Source organism: Sander vitreus, chromosome 12, assembly GCF_031162955.1.
Source record: "Sander vitreus isolate 19-12246 chromosome 12, sanVit1, whole genome shotgun sequence".
NCBI lineage: Eukaryota > Metazoa > Chordata > Actinopteri > Perciformes > Percidae > Sander > Sander vitreus.
Genome location: NC_135866.1, coordinates 20447096 through 20465875, shown reverse-complemented (window position 1 = coordinate 20465875; position 18780 = coordinate 20447096). Strand labels below are relative to the sequence as shown.

Sequence of the window (18780 nt, the reverse complement as noted above, 5' to 3'; positions counted from 1 at the left end):
AGGGTACAAGCGGGCGAAATGGGTTTCCTCAGGAGGGTAGCTGGCGTCTCCCTTAGAGATAGGGTGAGAAGCTCAGTTATCCGTGAGGAGCTCGGAGTAGAGCCGCTGCTCCTTTACGTCGAAAGGAGCCAGTTGAGGTGGTTCGGGCATCTGGTAAGGATGCCCCCTGGGCGCCTCCCTAGGGAGGTGTTCCAGGCACGTCCAGCTGGGAGGAGTCCTCGGGGGAGACCCAGGACTAGGTGGAGGGATTATATCTCTAACCTGGCCTGGGAACGCCTCGGGATCCCCCAGTCGGAGCTGGTTAATGTGGCCCGGGAAAGGGAAGTTTGGGGTCCCCTGCTGGAGCTGCTACCCCCGCGACCCGACCCCGGATAAGCGGATGAAGATGGATGGATGGATGGATGTTCTGGGGGACACATTTTAAGAAGGCTAATACTGAGTGAGGAGAAAGAATGCAGACATCACCGGCATGATGACGTTATTCACGTGCATATTAAGTGGCCATGCTGGGGGGAGGAGCTGGTTTGTCTCCGGCAGCAGCTAAGTTTCCAAAGATTAGTAGCAAACTAATAAACGGTTAGACTGCAAACCGACAGCTCTCGTTTTAGCTTGTTGGTAAAACATCGCTATTTGCAGAGTAGCATGCTGAAGGCTAGTTGTGTAAAACAGCGCGGTGGACGAGAGCAGCAGACGTTAGTTTGTTTGTTGCATCTATTTCTCAGTAAGTTGCGTTTTAAGCTCTTTTTTATATATTTTTATATATATATAAAAATATATAAATTAGCATCCCTTATTAGCACCACAAACTGCTGGCTATAGACTGCGCTGGAATAACTCTGGCTGTATTCTATTTGAACTGATTTGATCCATCACCACTGTAATTATGAGTTTAGTAGTTTTGACAAACTAAGTGAAAATAAGTTTCTGTAACATTTGTCTCACAGCAATTTGGATCCCATGGTGAAAAAAGTTGATTGATAAAATGTTAATGTACTCAAAGAAATTGTTTCATTTCTAAATAATTTTTCTTCATTTATTTTATAGAATAATTCACCGATGCAATTTTACTTTAGCCGGCTAAAGTAAATGATTAAAACAATTGTTAGAAAGGTAAGAAGTTACACTTTAGTTTGACATTAAATTAACTGAAAACATTACAAGTTTTTATATATATATATTATTATTATTATTATTTTTTCACATTTAAACAGATATTCTGATAGAACGTGTGTGTGGACACAGTCCCGTTACCTGTGTATTTGCCCCATTTCTGAATCGATTCATTAAGTGAAATGTTATTAATGATTGGCACGAGTAGGCCTCCATACACACCCCTGAAGTTACATACAATTAAGTAACGTTACTGCCAGTCACTATGAAGCGGGCGGGGCAAAGCTGTCTCGCCGCCTCCTGTCAACCCCTATAACTTAACTCTAACTCCACCCGTCGGTTCATGTTTTCTTCATCGAAATGTGGTCACAGTTACCCCACAGAACCGTCTCCGATGCGCTCAGATGGCCTTTTTTTTTTTTACCGCCTCAGTCAGCGCCATGTCGTGCACGTTTTCTTACAAACAACCGTGCTGCCCGTGGGACCCGACCAGGCACGCGACCTGCGAGCCGCCGCTCTCCCATAGGACACGCTGCAGGTAACGGGGGCACCGGCCGTAGCTTCGTGGAGGGCACCGGAAATTCAACGGTGATATTTTCTTCCCAAATAAATGGGGTCATCCTAGCTATACATTCATAGATGGTGGGATAAAATTTGTGAGTTAATGTTGGGATTGCTGGCAGTTATTGGCGACATTACCACACCAGTTCCACACGATGATGCATTATTTGCACTAACTTGGACCTGTTGTGTTGCCTGCAGCCCTGCTTCTCTCATTTCTCCAGTAAGCTATGTGGCCTGACCTAAATAAGAGTTATAATGTACATGGTATGACCAAGAGTGATGACATGTAATTTTATATAATCTGTCCTAGATTACTTTGGTGATCTGATAGCAGGTGGTTGATTTAATTGAGCACCAATGTCTTTGTCTGTTTTTTTTCTTTAAGTCATGTTGTGTTTCAAGTTAAGATTCTTGTTTTTATTTTATGCTTTTACCATCTGTTTGGGGGGGGGACAAGAAAGCAGAAAAAATGTGCTGAGAGATGAAAAATGACTCTTCTCCCCCCCCCCCCAAGGAGGTTTTGAATCCTGAAACCTGACTTTATCTGTCTTTCTTTTTCACAGGACCTCGGGAACCAATGTTGCTGCCATTGATAATAAAATTGAACAGGCAATGGTGAGTATAGATTATTTTACCATGGATCATACTCTTCTGAGTAAAATTTTGTCTCACTTTCTTTTCATTCAGTTGCATGGTAAGAGTATGTATTTATGTATTGTGGTCCCTGATCTATACACACACTACTGTATTATGGTGGTCTTCTTTATATTCTTGGTAGTTCCTATATCCAGCTCTCATGCCTGTCTTGATTTATTTTCATGTTATTAAGAACCATACGGCCTTTATATTTGTTTGTCTTTGCCGTTAAGCATAAACACACTGAATACACAACTAGAATGAACACATGAACAAATGTAGCCTTTAGCCTTGAGCTTCACTCTGATGTCCTTATCTGCTGCATGTTAGGACATGATAAATCGACCTCCGTGTGACTCTGCTGCCTCTGGTCAGGTCCTTTATGTTGTTGACCCTGTGGCACATTTCATGTCTCCTGCAGGACCTAGTGAAAAGCCATCTGATGTATGCGGTGCGTGAAGAGGTGGAGGTCTTAAAGGAGCAGATCAAGGAGCTGTTTGAGAGGAACTCTGTGCTGGAGAGGGAGAACGCCGTGTTGAAATCTCTGGCCAACAGCGAGCAGCTGTCCCAGTTGCCCGCCCAGTCGGCCACCAGCTCCGGCACCACGCCCCCCCAGCAAGGACTCATCCAGCCTCAGCAACAGGCCCAGCCTCCGCTTCAAGTTCAGCCTCAGCCGCAGTCACACGGCCAGCTCCAGCACCACCCCACAGCCCAGCAGCTCCAGACTCCTCCTCAGCTCGATCCAGGCCAACAACAAATGCAACCCAACGTCACCTCCGCTTGAAGTGCATCAGCCCTGCTTCGCATAGTGCAGGAAAAAAAGAAGAGCATCTTCTCCACAACTTATTACACTTAGTTTATGTGAAATTAAAAAGAAGAAGAAGAAAAAAAAAAACTTTGTCTTCTTAGCCACCAGCTTGACCACAAAGTACAGTGTGTGTGTGTGTGTGTGTGTGTGTGTGTGACTGTGAATTGATGTTGGAATGCGAGTGTGTATGCATCTGTACTGTGGGCCTTTCCAGTGTTAATGCAATCATCAAGAGATACAGAGAGACTTGGACAGAGAAAGTGTGTGTAGAGACAGAGTATCAGGGAAGGTCGGGGGTGTTTGTTTTCATCTTGGCAATGTTCCCGGAGTGGTTGACTGCTGGGTCCAAGCTCGTGGACAGGATGTCTTCTCTTGGACCAGGCCCAAGCCAGACCGGTCGCGACCTGACCTGAAACCTCAAACCGTGGGTGTTGGAAAGGGAGGGCTTCACCCCACATAAGGGACAAAAGGGAGTGATTGTCAGAAGAGAGTGATTTCTTTTCTTTTTTTTTTTTTTTTAAATGAGATAATTGAGTGGGTAAAGGGGTATTTTTAGTATTGCTGTTTGATGTTGTAAAGTAAGAAGTGGGAGTGAGTGTTGCCGCTGCCGTTACTTTTACATCAAATCCAACCCTTGCATCAGTCTTTTGAGTTCTACTGTTAAGTGTTTTATTTATTACAGGGCTGCTATTCTCATAAATGAACAATTTCACAAAACCTGTTTAACAGAAGCCCAGTGACTTGTTTCCTCTTCTACAGTGTTTCAACAGATTGGCCATACTTCCCAATGCTTTAATTGTTAAAAGGGTAGGTGAAAAAGAAAATCTGACAAATGTTTAACACTAACTAAAATTGTACGCTGCAATTACCAATTCATAGCTCAAGTCAAGATCCAGTGTGAATGTACATTTGTGTATAGTATAAAGTATTAAGAGCCTTAATGGGTGACTCTTCGCCTGTTTACATCAAATCTTAACGAGAGCCTGCAGAAGGTATTTGATGAAGATTCAATTCTGTTGGTCGTTATATCTAAAAGTGAATTAGTATTGCCATCACCCCCCTCCATGTTTTTCTCCCATTGTCTTTCCTGAGGGGGGGGGGAAAGCTGTGAAATCATTCAACCTACTTTGTAACCAAAGATGCAAAGCTGTGTAAATTGATTATTTTTAAATGCACACATGTATTTCTTTCATGTATTTTCTTTTGTTACTTCCTCCTTCACAAAATATTTTGTTGCTGTTCAGCATGTTCTGCATGATCTGTAATCTTCAAACCACTTTCTTACCTCATTTTTATTCAGCACTCTTATTGTAAGATAGTCTGTGAACAGTGTAAATGGGGGGGGAGGAGAGATGAGGCCGAGCAGAGAGAAAAATAACCTAGTGTTAGTGACACTAGTCCCAGAAAAATGAAGTGAGCCATGTTTTGTTCATTTAAATGGTGTTTGAATTTCATATGCCAATAGTTTTGTTACATTGCAAATTTTAATGTATTTAAATAAAAGCAATATTCAGATTCCAAAATGTCAGTTTCTTTTGTTACATTTCAGAAACCAGTTTTATAAAATACATTGTAAAATAATCTAGTGTTTAGAACATTTGAAACCTTGGACTGTTTACTGGAAAACTACCTGAAATACAGTATGTACCAACTTCTGTAAGCTCAAATTGCTCTCGATAAAGCCTTGGATACTTTCTGTATCCTGTAACGTCCACACAGATGCAAAGAATGTATAAGTGAACGTTTTGGATACTTCTCATAGAAAAGATGGAGTTGGCTGCTTTGTTAATACATTTTATTTGTACAGCAGTTTTCATTGACAAATCAATCTCAAAGTGCTACAGGAGATTAAAAACCAGATGGCACTGTCCGATTAAAAGAGAAGATGGAACTTTTCAGTGCCAGGCCTGAAGTTACAAATTGATGTGAAGCTGTACAAAAATACCAAATATTTAAAGAGAAACTCATTTATTTGAAGAAACATTACAAAACAATTCTCAAGAAAAAAGTATTGAGAACATACGTGCCATCCCAGCAAATACATAGCTGTCCTCTCTGAAAATAAATACTTCCAAGCGGTCTTCATGATGTGTCATATGAACAGTTCCAAGGTGGGGGGAGGGAAAGCTCCAGAATAGGACATCCACAATACAGACAGCGGAGTACAATGATATGGACAATTAATGGGAACTTATTTTAAACATACTCTTCCATTGACACTTGCACACTCGAGTTCTCACAGTTGTGCCTGTTGTACTCGTGTCCCACTGTTGTCCTCCCTCCCATTAGTAAGGTCAGTCAGTGGGTCAGCACATCCCATCCATCAGAAAGGTGGGGTTCACGGTGTGGGTCTGAGCAGCAGGACAAAAAGGGGTTCCGAGTATTATTCATCATGGTCTTCTTGCCAGCTAACCCACGGTAACAAATCGGCTGCCTTTGTTGCTTTGTGCTGTGGTTGTGCGCTGATCTTTTAGGATGCGGAATCGCTCATTCAGGGTGATCGATGTTTGCTGTAGAAAGATAAACACACCGGAGAGTCGTTAATGCACTTTATCGAGCAATATTTTTCAGACAATGTGAAGATACAAACACTTGGAATTAAAATGGTCCTATGCGTGTGTATTTAAGCATGCAGAAATCTAAGTAGCATGCGCTCACTGGTTTCCCAACACTGTTGATGTCAAATTGCAGAGGCACTCCTTTTGGTATTTTCTTCTCCACCTGTTCCACCTTGACAGGAGCAGAGATGGCAGCTGGGGGATGCAGGGTCCAAGCAGTGGGAGGCCTACGAAGAAGTCACGCGCTCAGTCACTTTTATCTGATGGTGTCTTGTGTGTGATGTTTGGTGTGGAGGTCATAACCAATAATTCCACATTTCCTTGCCACAAACCAGTGTGTGAGATAATACACTACTATACCAGTTACTATGAATACAAAATAAATGTGCTTTTGGAAATGATTTCCTAAATTATGTCTGAATCCAGTGTGTAAAGATTGTGATTTTTACTCAGGCTGAGTCCTGGCTGTGGGGTTGTCAATTGAAACAGTCAAGATTCCACTGCTAGTTGTCGATGTGCGCCACCTAGTGGATAAACAGCAAAGTTGTATGGTATCACACAAACACAACAGACACTCTAAACTAAACTGGCAAACAATGGTCTTCTGCCCTCTCCAAATGATTTATATCCTCAATGCGGGTTTCCTCTTTGTATTAGTATTACAGGCAATTTGGCATTTTGACAACTGGAGCCAAAATAGACTCTGTGATGTTTAAAAATACTCACTGCCGAGTTCTGACTGGAGAACTGCTAGGATTTGGCTTTTGCACCTGGGCCTGTACCTGTAAATATGAAGCAATGGACATGAAGAATAAACAAAGTGGTGTACTGATGTTTGGATTTAGTCTGGAGATTTAGTCTTAAAATGCCCAGATAAACAGGTTATACTACACATGCCAACAGAAAATCCACAACACATTCAGGTTTAATCTACAAATACGGTATGTTTGACAACTCTGGCTGTCAAAAATAACCCATCATGTACCTTGAGTCCTCTGTGAAAAAGAAATGTGGCCTGGCGTGCTTCCCTCCGAGTCTGCTGGACAGGCGGCAGAGGTCTGCATGAGTGCAACACAAAAACAGTATTGAAACACAGCTGTGAATTCGGTGTACTGTGTGTGATGTAGGGCTGTGTATTGGCAAGAATCTGGCCATCTGATACATGGGTCACGATTCAATATATTGCTATATATTTCGATACTGTGCGTAAGGCGATATATTGGGATTTTTTAGATTTTTAAGTATAATTTTAGAAAAACTAATATTTAAAAAGACAATGTGTATAAAAGTCAAAGAAGTTTACTTTAGGTAAACAATTCAGTACACAGAAAATCAAACTGCCAGTTTGGGATTGTGGTTCACAGGTTCTTAGTGAGCTAATGTTTATATGCTAAAGTAGGCCAAAGTCCAGCCATAGCTACATTGTTAGCTTCTAACAAAAAGTCAGGCACTGCTATGCACTGTTAGGCAAGGACACTAGTGGTGCATCTTAACATAGCCATCTAGCGGTAGGGGGTTTAAATACAACATAAACGTGAACCACTGTCTTATATTTTTGCACGTAAACTAAATATTTTTTTTAAATCAATATTGTGTTTTTGAAAATCGATACAGTATTGCAAAATAAAATGAGTGTATCGATTTTTTCTTACACCCCTAGTGTGATGCTGTATACACTGCACAGTTAACCACACAACGTAGAAAATTAAGATCAGTCTTTCACTCCTCCATACCTGTTCACTTACTTTCTCGATTACACCCCTTAAAACAGTCTAGTGCATGATGACAAAGCTTAAGACACCCTGACTTTGGGGTCCTACACCAATCCTACAATGCTCCTCATGTTTAGAGAGAACTACACATTAGCCCAAGTGCACCGTAGCACTGTGTACAAGTTGCCATTAGGGTTTCTCACCGTCTTCGCAGCAGAAATGGTCTCCTGACTCCTGCAGCATTCTGACCTCTCTGTAGATCGGGCTGCCTGTACGGCCGCCTCTGTGCCTCTGGCTTCCTGTACGGGGCTTCAGTGCGTTGAATGAAGGACTTTGTTTTCTGAAAAGGGAGGTGCAGTGGAGGAGAGAGACAGTATAACAAAAGACAAAACTTTTGAAAAGCTGCACTGCTTCTAAAAATAGGCTGCAAGAGACATTGTTAGTTCATGATACTGTGTAACATATGCAAATCGGAATTTTGAGGCAGAGTTAAAATTTGTTAAAATCCAAAAGCTCCTATTTCTACTTTAGTTCTTTACCATGCTTTAACCAGCATTAAAACATGGTTTAATAAATAGATACACTATGCTGAATCTATGAATTACTGTCTGAAATCACGTGTGATGCAGCTTCATACTAAAACTTGAAAGTGACACGAGACAGAAGAGAACAGTCGCTTCATTTTTAAACACTTAAAAAGGACAGGTAAGCTCAGTGAGGACAGTACCCAATTTGCGTTTGCATATAGCTCTGTCTTTGTTGAGTCTCTTTGTTGGCTAGTACAGGCACAAGTTTTTGCTAAAGTTGGTCAAGCTTCAGTGTGATATCAGCACCAGACAGACAAGAAGGGCTGAGCGATAGAGACAGCGCGCATTTAAGTCCCGCCCCCACCAGAGGGGAGAACAACTCTCCGCTCTCCATTGACTTGTATTGCGTGAAGGTGCCTCCTCATCAATTCCGTCTGCTAGCAAACAAAAGAAAAATGCCTAAAAGCTGCTTTGTGATGGGATGCACTACCAACATAGTAAAGAACCCATAACTACATTTTTATAAACTGTCCAACCGAAAAACTGAACTTTTAGGTAGACAAAAATGGATACAGACCTGTGGAATCAGCAGGAAAAATGGGAAGACTGTGGGATCCTGACATCAACCTAATATTCAGCAACGTTATGTTTGCAGCAAGCATTTTGTTACCAAGTAAAATATCAAAATGTCAGTTTTAGGCTAACTATATTTCTGTAAGTTAAGCTAAATCATTTTGACAGTATGCAACTTGTGTTATAGTTGAATGTGGATTAATCAGAAAGCTATGCAGCATTATATTTGCAAGTGCCTTAGCTTGCTAACACATAGCTAACATTAGCTTACTAACATAACTTGTCCTTTCTGGTAGACATAAGGTGGTAAAATTAAACGACACTGAAAAATATGTACAATAGACGTGTGTGTGTTTTTATATATATATATATATATATATATATATATATATATATATATATATATATATAGCGAGATTAATGTTCTTTTTTTTTTTAGCAAACTTTCTAGTTTTTTTTCACATGTTGTTGCAACAACTAGTAATGTATTTTTAAAAAGTTGCCAAATGGTTCCATTGACAAGACTAAAGTGATCTGTGTGTTTTGTCATTGTGAACTGAGCTATCATCGCAGCACGTCCAGTCTGAAATACCACTTGATGGCCAAGCACACAGCTGATGCAAATTCTCTGCCCCCTCGTCAAAGCCATTACATTGTGTGAGAGATTATTTGCTCCAAGTGAGAATGTTAGTGTGAAATTGAACACTACAGTTTGCCAATGTTGTTTAATAAAAATAAAAAAATGTGCACAAAGCAAGCCGATCCACTTTTCCATGTTGATAAGAGCATTAAAATGAGAAAAAAAATAATGGGACAAAAAGAAATCAAGGGACATTTAGAATAGATAAAAATGTGTGATTAATTGTGATTTAACTATGAAATTAATGCGATTAATCACAATTAAATATTTTAATTGTTTGACAGCACTAATTAATTTTATATATATAGCCCTATGGACAAGTTTTCATTGAACTCTCAATATTGATTCATCATTTCCTCTTGTTTTTTTTTTCTTTACAAATAAGTGATGCGTTTTATATCTCTCATTTCAGCAGGAGAAAGGGCTGTTTTTAACCCGACTAGGGCTAAACATTGACACCCCTATTTTACTTGTATTAGCACTAGCACATTTTAGGCACTATGAGTCTTTTGAGCCTCCCTAGTGAATATACATACAGAAAGACAGAAGTCCAAAAACCTCTAATACAGACACACACACACACACACAAAAGAAGGATTTATAGTGATTAATTCCTACAGTCTGATCAAATATTCTCTTATTCATTTGATTCAGTTACTGTTATGTTCAATACGATCTGTGCATACATGCCAGTGTTGCCAGCTGTCTACAAAGAGGTTTCAGGCCAATATCAGAGGCTACTATCAGTACCTAGAGACACATGTTCTTATCTTGGTGGGCACTCCACTATGTCCTACATTACCTGGTTGAATGCTGCTCTGTTAAGCGTCCCGACTCGTTTCAGCAGGGCAGCTGGCCGCCTGGCGGCCAGTCCTGTGATAACCCCCTGACCTCGTCGTCGACCAGGTGGGGGAGGGACTCTTCTGTTTCTTAATTTAGGTGCTCCTCCTCGGGGCACGCCACCTCCTGGTAAAGATAATATTAGCGACATTACACATGTACGAAGTTGTTTAGACAGAAAAAGCAAACAACAGAGAAAGCGTAAGGACGCACCTCTCTGGACTGGTCCAGCAGTTCTTGATAAAAGTCCCCTTCCTTGGGTTAACCGGCCCTTCTTCTTGACTGGTCGGCGGTTCACGGTGGCCTGTTTCCTTTTTAACTGTTGCTCTTTTTTGTTCAACCGAATGATGTCATCTGTTAAATTTATCAAATGAGCATTGATAAACAAGGGCGTCTGAATGACTAAATGATACATATTTAGTTAACGTTAGCTAGCTAACCCCACCCGTTAGTAGCTAACATTAACGTAACGTTACTCTATTATAGTACGTTAACGTTTGTGTTTGCTATATAGGACCTTACCTAATGACATGTCGACTTTGTCGGGAACCGCTGGTCTTTTCCCCCGACCTGCTGTAAAATAATCTTCGTTCATACTTTAAAAACACAAGAAACAATCCCTAGTGCAAACACAAATACAACAGTAGACGTCAGCCGTGCTAGCTGTTCGTCCCTTTTGAGACTGCGACCCTCCTCCGAGCGTAAACGGCGCCGCGCATGCCCCGTAGAGACGTTACATCTGCATTGTGGGAAATGTAGTTAAATTCGATTAAAAACAGTGTTACAAAACCTAGCTAAACAACAGCGTGCTGCTTCTCGTAAGTGGACTGCTAAACGACTAGCTACGTCGTCTGCCGTTTCTTTTGGTTAGCTTCAAATTACCTTTGCCAGAATTACTTCAGGTTTTAGTCATTGCATGTTGCACTGTCTTTGGAGAAGGTACGTTACGTTACATTTTCAACGCGCTAATTTGAATGAGAAGCTTTGAGCGTTGTCGTACTGGCTGTTTATTTGTTGTCATTTAATGTGGCTAATGTTTCTTAATGTATTCCGTATTCCAACATAAGCTTGTTTTCGTAAATATTGGTTTCTGTAATGTTTTGCTAACGGACGAAGAGTCAGTTGAGTTTTTCCACAATTTTCACTGTGGTTTACTTGCAGCTCATCTTTCTCCTCTGCACCAAGGCGACTCTTGAGGCTTGTTGCCCACAGTAATCATAGACCCACTTTAGTATTCTCCTCCCCGAGCAAGTCATTCACCAGTCAAACCATCATGTCAGACAAAAAACGCAAATCAACATCTTCAGCTGCTGCTGCTGGTAAAGGGCCCAGTGCTAAACAGCAGAAGTTGGCCCCCATGAAGGAGGAGAAGAAGGAGACAGCGGAGGGCTGGCTGCAGGACCTTGTGAAGCAACAGAGGACAGAGAAGAAGGAAATGAAATTCAACAAAAAGCGCCTCCGCTTTATGTCTGATACTGAGCAGGCAAAGCAGGGCTCAGAGGGTGTGCTGTACTGGATGTTAAGAGACCACAGAGTACAAGGTAAACAGATAGTAACCATTACCAGTAATGCATCAAAAGACCATTATTGGCTTGTATTTTCTCCATGTTCTCATGACATGTTTTGTGTTTTTCCCTCTGTGTTTTAGATAATTGGGCGCTGGTCCAGGCCCAGCGGCTTGCTTTGGAGGAGAACCTTCCTCTGCACATCTGTGTCTGCCTGGTTGTCCCAAAATCAGAACTGTCTACTCTGAGACATTACGGCTTTATGCTAAAAGGTCTGAAAGAAGTTGCAAAGGTATTGACTTTATGATTCTTTGAATGCACAACCATGAGGACAGCCATACATTCCAATAATGCATTAATCAGTTTGTCTATATTCAGAAAAAAATCATACGTTATATTGCATGTATTCTATTGGACCAGCAACCAGATCAAGCAATACAACACGTGCAGGCTCTACAAACATGCATTACTTTGTTTTTTAATTATAAAATAAACAGTTGGTTTGAATCAGGTAACTTCCAGAAAACTGACCTAGTAACTTGAGTTTGGCATTTTTGACATTCAATTTGTTAAATGTAGAGCTGAAATGATTAGTCGATTATTTGATTGACAGCAAATTAATCACAATCTTCATGTATTAATCACTAAAGTGAAAACACAAGAAAAATTCCAACCTTCTCTGGTGTACTCCTCAAATGTGAGAATTTGCTGCTTTACATTTCACTATATCAAACAGGTGGTTGGCCAAAACGAGCAATCTGGAGATATACGCTCTGGGTAATTGAGACAGGTATTTTGGACTATTGCATAAGGTTTTAAAGACCAAAATGATAATGGTTAAATAACAAAAAAAATCATAGAATCATCAATGAGTCCCTCACTCCCTCACATTTTTCCTTATTCAGTATAGCTGTAGTTACAGATAACATTAGATGTGTAATGGGTGAAGGTTGGGGGGTGGGTGGTGGTGGTGCATTGGGTGAAGACACAAGTCAAATAAATTGTACACATCCAGTTTCTTAAAACTTTTTTCAGGATTTGTGATTCAGGTACTTGAACCCACAACCAAGTCTTTGAGGCTTAACTTTGTTTTTCTGCTTCCACCAAACAGGAATGCAAAACCTTAGACATCCAGTTCCACTTGCTGCATGGTTCGGCGGGGGACGTTCTCCCTGGCTTTGTGTCTGACCGCGGCCTGGGGGCAGTGGTGACAGACTTCTCCCCCCTCAGAGAGCCACTGCAGTGGTTGGAGGATGTTAAAAAGACACTTCCAAAGGACATTCCCCTCATACAGGTAAAAACTTGCACTTTGAGAGGGAGAGAGTGTTAAAGCGTAACTTTCGCCAAAATGCAACCTAGGGTCTTTTTGTGAATGTACCCGAGTCAAACTTTCGTTTAAAAGCATATTTAGGACGGAAGCGCCACTTTTAAGATGGACCGTATTTTAGATTTTTCGGTCAAATGGCCTTTTGAATGGGAGTAATAGGGGCACTTTTATGCTAGCCTCAAAATAGCTGTTTTTAAAACACTGAGAAGGCTCGACGCAACATTAAACTTTGCTTGAAGTATCACGGGGGGGCTCTACACCTTAACGAAAGCATTGACAACATTGTTTGTGTACCCAGAGTTTACTAAAAAAGGTTTTGAACAACTCACCGTAGCTCTTGTTGTTTGCGGCCGCTACCACCTCGGCAGTCAAAACGAGTCTATATCAAAACAAGTAACCACAGATTTAGTATATCCCTTGTGCAGCGGTGTAGTTAAGGTGTAGAGCCCCCCGTGATACGTTGAGCAAAGTTTCATATTGTGTCGAGCCTTCTCAGTGTTTTAAAAACAGCTATTTTGAGGCTAGCATAAAAGTGCCCCTATTACTCCCATTCAAAAGGCCATTTGACCGAAAAACTAAAATACGGTACATCTTAAAAGTGGCGCTTCCGTCCTAAATATGCTTTTAAACGAAAGTTTGACTCGGGTACATTACAAAAAGACCCTAGGTTGCATTTTGGCGAGAGTTACGCTTTAATAGATGCTCTGCATTCTGGTTATTTGCCGTTACGTATTTTAGTTTGATTTGAACAATGTAATTGATCTCCCTCTCATTTTATGTGTATTGCTTTCTATTTGTGCCCATGTGTGCTGTCGGTATTCATTTAGTATCTGTTATGTGAGTGAAAGACCTCATTTTCCTTTTTATAGGTTGATGCCCACAATATTGTTCCGTGCTGGGTAGCATCACCTAAACTTGAGTATGCCGCCAGGACGATCAGAGGAAAAATCACTAAGCTTTTGCCAGAGTTCCTCACAGAGTTTCCTCTGGTAGAGAAACACCCATACACCGCTACTAGAACAGCCAAAGTAAGTGCTGCAGTAACGGTGAAGGGCACATTCATATTGTTGTGAATAAAAGTTAATATGCTTTTGTAAAGGGGGAAAAAAAAGAAGTCATGCATTTATGTTTTTGTCACATTGAAGAACATTTTGGCTCGGTTAAGACGACACAAACATAATTTGTCTTTTCGTAAAAATATGTGTTGCTTTTGGAAGTGTTTTCATATATCTGTACGAGGAAAAGTAAGTTGTCGGTGAGCTCATTGATGGGGAGTTTGGAAGTCAGATTGCTGCAATAAAGCATGTTCTTTCAACCTTCAGAGGCTCCACACATTATTTATTGACGACGAGTGATGTAAAAAGTAGCCAAAAGTATAAATTTCCTTCCCAGCACTAGATATTAAAGCTGCAGGGGGGTGTGCTTTCACTGCAGTGCTGCGATTGATATGCCATTCACTAGTTTGAGCCTCCTGATAACATTAGCAAGGTGAAAGGCTCACAACTTCACCTCCTTTTGAAGTTTGCAGTTCTCTGCAAAACCAGAGTGTATATTTTAGCTCATCACTGTCAGCGCTGACCTCGGTTGATGGTTTTTGTTTTCTTCTCTTTTCTCCCACCTTCACATTACAGCCAGTAGACTGGGACAAAATCCTGGCCTCCCTGCAGATTGACCGAGCAGTTGGAGAGCCGGAGTGGGCAAAGCCAGGCACCAATGGAGGGATGGCCATGTTGGAGTCCTTCATTGATGTACGCCTTAAACTGTTTGACACCCAACGCAATGACCCAAACGCTGCTGCCCTCAGCCAGTTGTCCCCCTGGATCCGCTTTGGTCAGTAGTACATAAAAAAAACAAAATAAACAATGGGTGTGAATTAAAGGGAAAAGATGGCTTGTAAAAAATCTGCCGCAACTTTATATTAGCTCTAATTTACTGTTTTATCACCTTTTCTCATATTTCCTTCCACGCTTGTGACCTATCAAGCTTTAGGCCTGGTCATAGTACAATAACTACTTCAACTTTCTTTTGTTGTTGTCAATAGCTTAAAATCAGGTCCCCAAATGATTGATAAGTGCCCCACAAGGATCAATATTCAGAAATCTGTTATCAATTTAAAGCTTGCTCTTAACTCCAAATGGACTAAATCTACACATTATGCGACAGCTTTGATGTTCCTACTCCGATCTGTACTCCTAACAGATATACAACAGATACAGTACAGGCAGCCTATTTAATTGGTGGGCCACATCCAACCCAGAAGCAACCTCTGAGTGGCCCAGCATAATCAGATAATTTATATCCTATATAATATAGGCTATCCTTTATTGTTTATAATAGATTACCATTGTGTTGTCTTGCCAGATTTGCTCGTGGCACGCAGAGAAAACAAAACCAGCCATTTGATTAATTACTTAAGAACGCTATCAAACTCACCACTATGAGTTGTATGAAAAGTTGGATGGTTATCACTGACATACAGAAGGCATCAGCACATTTATAAGTGCTTGCTATTTAAGCTGCCGAGATGTTTAACGTCCTTAGTTGAGTTCAAAGTGAACGGCCATGACACCAGATCACAGAATAGATTGGCTTTAAAAGTTACTCACACCAACTCTGACCATTTTACCATTGCCTCCTCATTCTGTCCATCTTTATCGGTCTCTTATCCTCTTTGACCATTTCTGCATCCTCCCATCAGGCCACCTGTCAGCCCAGCGTGTGGCACTGCAGGTTCAGCACAGTGGGAAGTCTGCAGGTCATTCTGTCTCCTCCTTCATTGAGGAGCTGGTGGTGCGCAGGGAGCTGACCGACAACTTCTGCTTCTACAACAAGAAATACGACCGCGTGGAGGGTCAGTTTAGATCTCATTATATCACATCCTGTTCACTCTGTTGTGATGAGGGTCCTATTAGTGACAGTAAATGGAATTGTCTAAATTGATAGCCTTTAGAGCATGTTTGAAATGATTCAGCTCCTGAAGTTATCTTCTTTTTTTTTGTTTTTTTTAAAATGTTTTATTATATATATGTGTGTGTGTGTGTGTGTGTTACTCAGGTGCGTATGAGTGGGCTCAGAAGACCTTGAAAGATCATGCCAAAGACAAGAGGCCGTATCTCTACACGCGTGAACAGCTGGAGAAAGCAAAGACGCATGACAAGCTCTGGAACGGTGCTCAGGTACCTTCTTATTCAAATGTTTTTGATGTAACATTTACTCGTCAGTCTGTGTTGTTCTTTACTGCTGTTTATTTCATGTTATCTCCATTAGTACCAGATGGTCACTGAGGGGAAGATGCATGGTTTCTTGAGGATGTACTGGGCCAAAAAGATTCTGGAGTGGACTTCTTCACCTGAGGAGGCGCTCTCAATCGCTCTATACCTAAATGATCGCTATGAGCTGGATGGCCAGGACCCCAATGGCTTTGTTGGTGAGTACATAGATTAACCTTATGCCCCCTATCGCTCGGGAAAAAAACTGCTAAAATAACAGACCCAAAATTAACCAGGGAAACTCCTCAATCATAAGACCTATATGCATACAACTGGTCTCATTTGAAGTAGAAGTAGGTAAGAATTTAAGGAATATGAATGTATTGTAACTAAACCTATTTCTATTACCATTCCAGAGTAAATGGAGATGCGATGAAGAAAAAAATTTAAAAAAAATGTATCCACCCCTAGTATAAAATCTAGTGTCATTTTAAACCACGTTTTAAATTTCTAGTTTCTAGCAATACCAAGCATGTCGTATGAGACTGACAAGAAACTAATCCCGGATCTTTTGATCACAACTTTCTCTTATAATTACGAAGTTTATATTTGTACAACTTTATTGTTAAAACAGTTCGAAAACATTAGATCTTCAGCTTTCAGAATCTGTAACCCACCTGCATGTTGTCCAAATAGTATAGCATTTATATCGTATATAAATAGACCATTATTAAAAAGCTATTTTTCTTGATTCTTTGGTTCAAGAGGCGATTTACTGAATTTCCCTTTCTCACATATTCATGTCCTCCCCACTGTGTCCCTCATGTAGGTTGTATGTGGTCTATTTGTGGCATCCATGATCAGGGCTGGGGAGAGAGAGCCGTTTTCGGGAAGATCCGCTACATGAACTACAAAGGCTGCCTGCGGAAGTTTGACGTAGCCCGGTTTGAGAGAAAGTACTGTCCCAAAAACCTTTGAAGCATAACATATTTTGAAGGATGGGAATAAAATGCCTGGCAGCTTATATCTCCTACATCTTCACCTCAGGGGGCATTTATAAGCCTTTCTTGCAGAGGATGTTGCACGGACTGTTTTTTTTTTTCCAAAACACTGGGCCGTTTCTTTAACTGAATATTCAGACATTCATAATTTAACATTAGATTACCACAGTGCCTACTTAGTAAGCATAAACATTTTTATGCTACTTTTTTATTAGTTTTTTTGGGGGGTTGTTTTTTTAATGTTAATTAAATTGTATTTTCCACAAAAGATGCCTTGTTTATCATAAATGTTTCAACAACTGATTCCACAACATCTGCTGTTCTTTTAGAGGAACTCTGAGGACTTCTTTCTAAAAAGCACTTCTTTTCATACCAAACCGTTTTCTGTTCTGTTACTTGTATCAGTTTCTTTACCCATTTACAGTTCCTCCAGCTGTAATTTTATCTGTAACACCTGAATACCACATATGTTGCCTAAACAGACATGTTTGATTATTCTTTACTCAAAAGTAAACCTCCGCTCACAATCCCTCGCTTTAATGATCGCATTCAAATGTAATTCATAATTAAGTATAGCCACACTTTGAACTATTATTTACTGTCCCAGCTACTGTGATAGATCAGTGACTAAATAGAAAATAATGTAATCAAATCTGCACATGAATGAGCTGTCAACATATTGATGACAAGAAAATCATTTGATTAAAGAAACTTAACTTGCTCTTCAAACCAAAATGGGAAACAAAAAAGACATATGTACAGTTTTACATGCTTATATTTGCAGGGACTGGGATAAATCACAGTTGCAAATGTGGTTTTACTGAGCACTGATGTAGTTTAAGCATTGAAACAAACACTTCTACCCAACCTAATTAACTGCACCCTCACTAGTGGATAAAAACAACCCCTTCAGGTAACAACGCACATAACACCATTTCACAAATTACAATATAAAACCTCTATGCTATGGGCCCTTTTGTTGTGTTAGTTCATTACAAGGGAAAGATGTATATGTCTCCCAAGGTTTTGCTTTTATTGTTCTAATTAGTTAAAACCAACTGGTTTAAGGTCCTTGGCACTTAGAACAATTTTAAGTTCCTATCATATTGGCTATTTGTCAACATGCTGTTGAAGATGAAGAGTAAAACTGTTAACACTTATAAGATTGATGGGAAAAAAACGAGAAATGTATTTTGCATTTTTGCACTGTTTTACTCTTCATCTTCAACAGCATGTGAAGGCAGAACAGTTCTTATAAGACTGAGGGGGGGGGGAAAACGAGAAACGCAACCTTTCTTAACATAAACTGATCTTATAGTGATGTGTGGTTATATTGAATTCTATTGTTGACATATATGCATCTTACTCCATGTGCATGAGCCAGAGATTGGGACTCTGACTCGAGTCGCACTTAAGTCGCACAAACAGACAAACATGTTTTCATGCAATTATTGATTTTTAAATCTAAATTTATTCATGTATTTTTATTTTCTTTTATTGGCGCATCTACGTTGGCGAAACGTATGACTAGCCTCATGTCCTCTGCCCTTTGCCATAATGTGCAACGTAACGCATGCGTTATGGCTTATGTGCTCGCACTCGCATAAAAAAATAAAACTAAATATAAACTCATGTGATGCGTAATTGATGATTGATGATTTGTAGGCTATTAAGTGAACAAGGTGTACCCGGTCCACCAAACACTGGGCCGTCTTTACTGTCTTAATTCTGCACATAATTCTGTTGCTGTAGTGACTACGTGGATAAAAT

General features: G+C 40.4%; 3 protein-coding genes across 3 annotated transcripts in view; 2 read left to right on the top strand and 1 right to left on the bottom strand.

Moving 5' to 3' along the window:
• The window catches only part of LOC144526804 (TSC22 domain family protein 2-like), a 31083-nt gene extending 26442 nt beyond the window's left edge, over positions 1–4641 (top strand). Inside the window, exons 2-3 of the mRNA XM_078264466.1 lie at positions 2238–2289; positions 2732–4641. Of these exons, the coding sequence (XP_078120592.1) occupies positions 2238–2289; positions 2732–3094 (415 nt within the window). The 3' untranslated portion in view covers positions 3095–4641. The remainder of the gene's footprint in view (positions 1–2237; positions 2290–2731) is intronic.
• A 428-nt stretch (positions 4642–5069) lies between these two features.
• Positions 5070–10678, bottom strand: LOC144526806 (UAP56-interacting factor-like). Its single transcript, XM_078264468.1, has 9 exons — positions 10491–10678; positions 10182–10322; positions 9931–10094; positions 7592–7728; positions 6662–6734; positions 6403–6458; positions 6126–6200; positions 5777–5903; positions 5070–5628 (listed from the first exon to the last, which is right to left on the bottom strand). The coding sequence occupies exons 1-9, from the start codon at positions 10561–10563 to the stop codon at positions 5527–5529; spliced, it is 948 nt and encodes a 315-aa protein (XP_078120594.1). The 5' UTR covers positions 10564–10678; the 3' UTR covers positions 5070–5526.
• Positions 10679–10736: 58 nt separating this feature from the next.
• cpdp (CPD photolyase) lies at positions 10737–18642 on the top strand. The gene is made up of 10 exons (XM_078264467.1): positions 10737–10907; positions 11130–11509; positions 11617–11765; positions 12585–12767; positions 13670–13828; positions 14432–14630; positions 15499–15651; positions 15855–15976; positions 16068–16227; positions 16839–18642. The coding sequence occupies exons 1-10, from the start codon at positions 10885–10887 to the stop codon at positions 16985–16987; spliced, it is 1677 nt and encodes a 558-aa protein (XP_078120593.1). The 5' UTR covers positions 10737–10884; the 3' UTR covers positions 16988–18642.
• Positions 18643–18780: the final 138 nt, after the last annotated feature.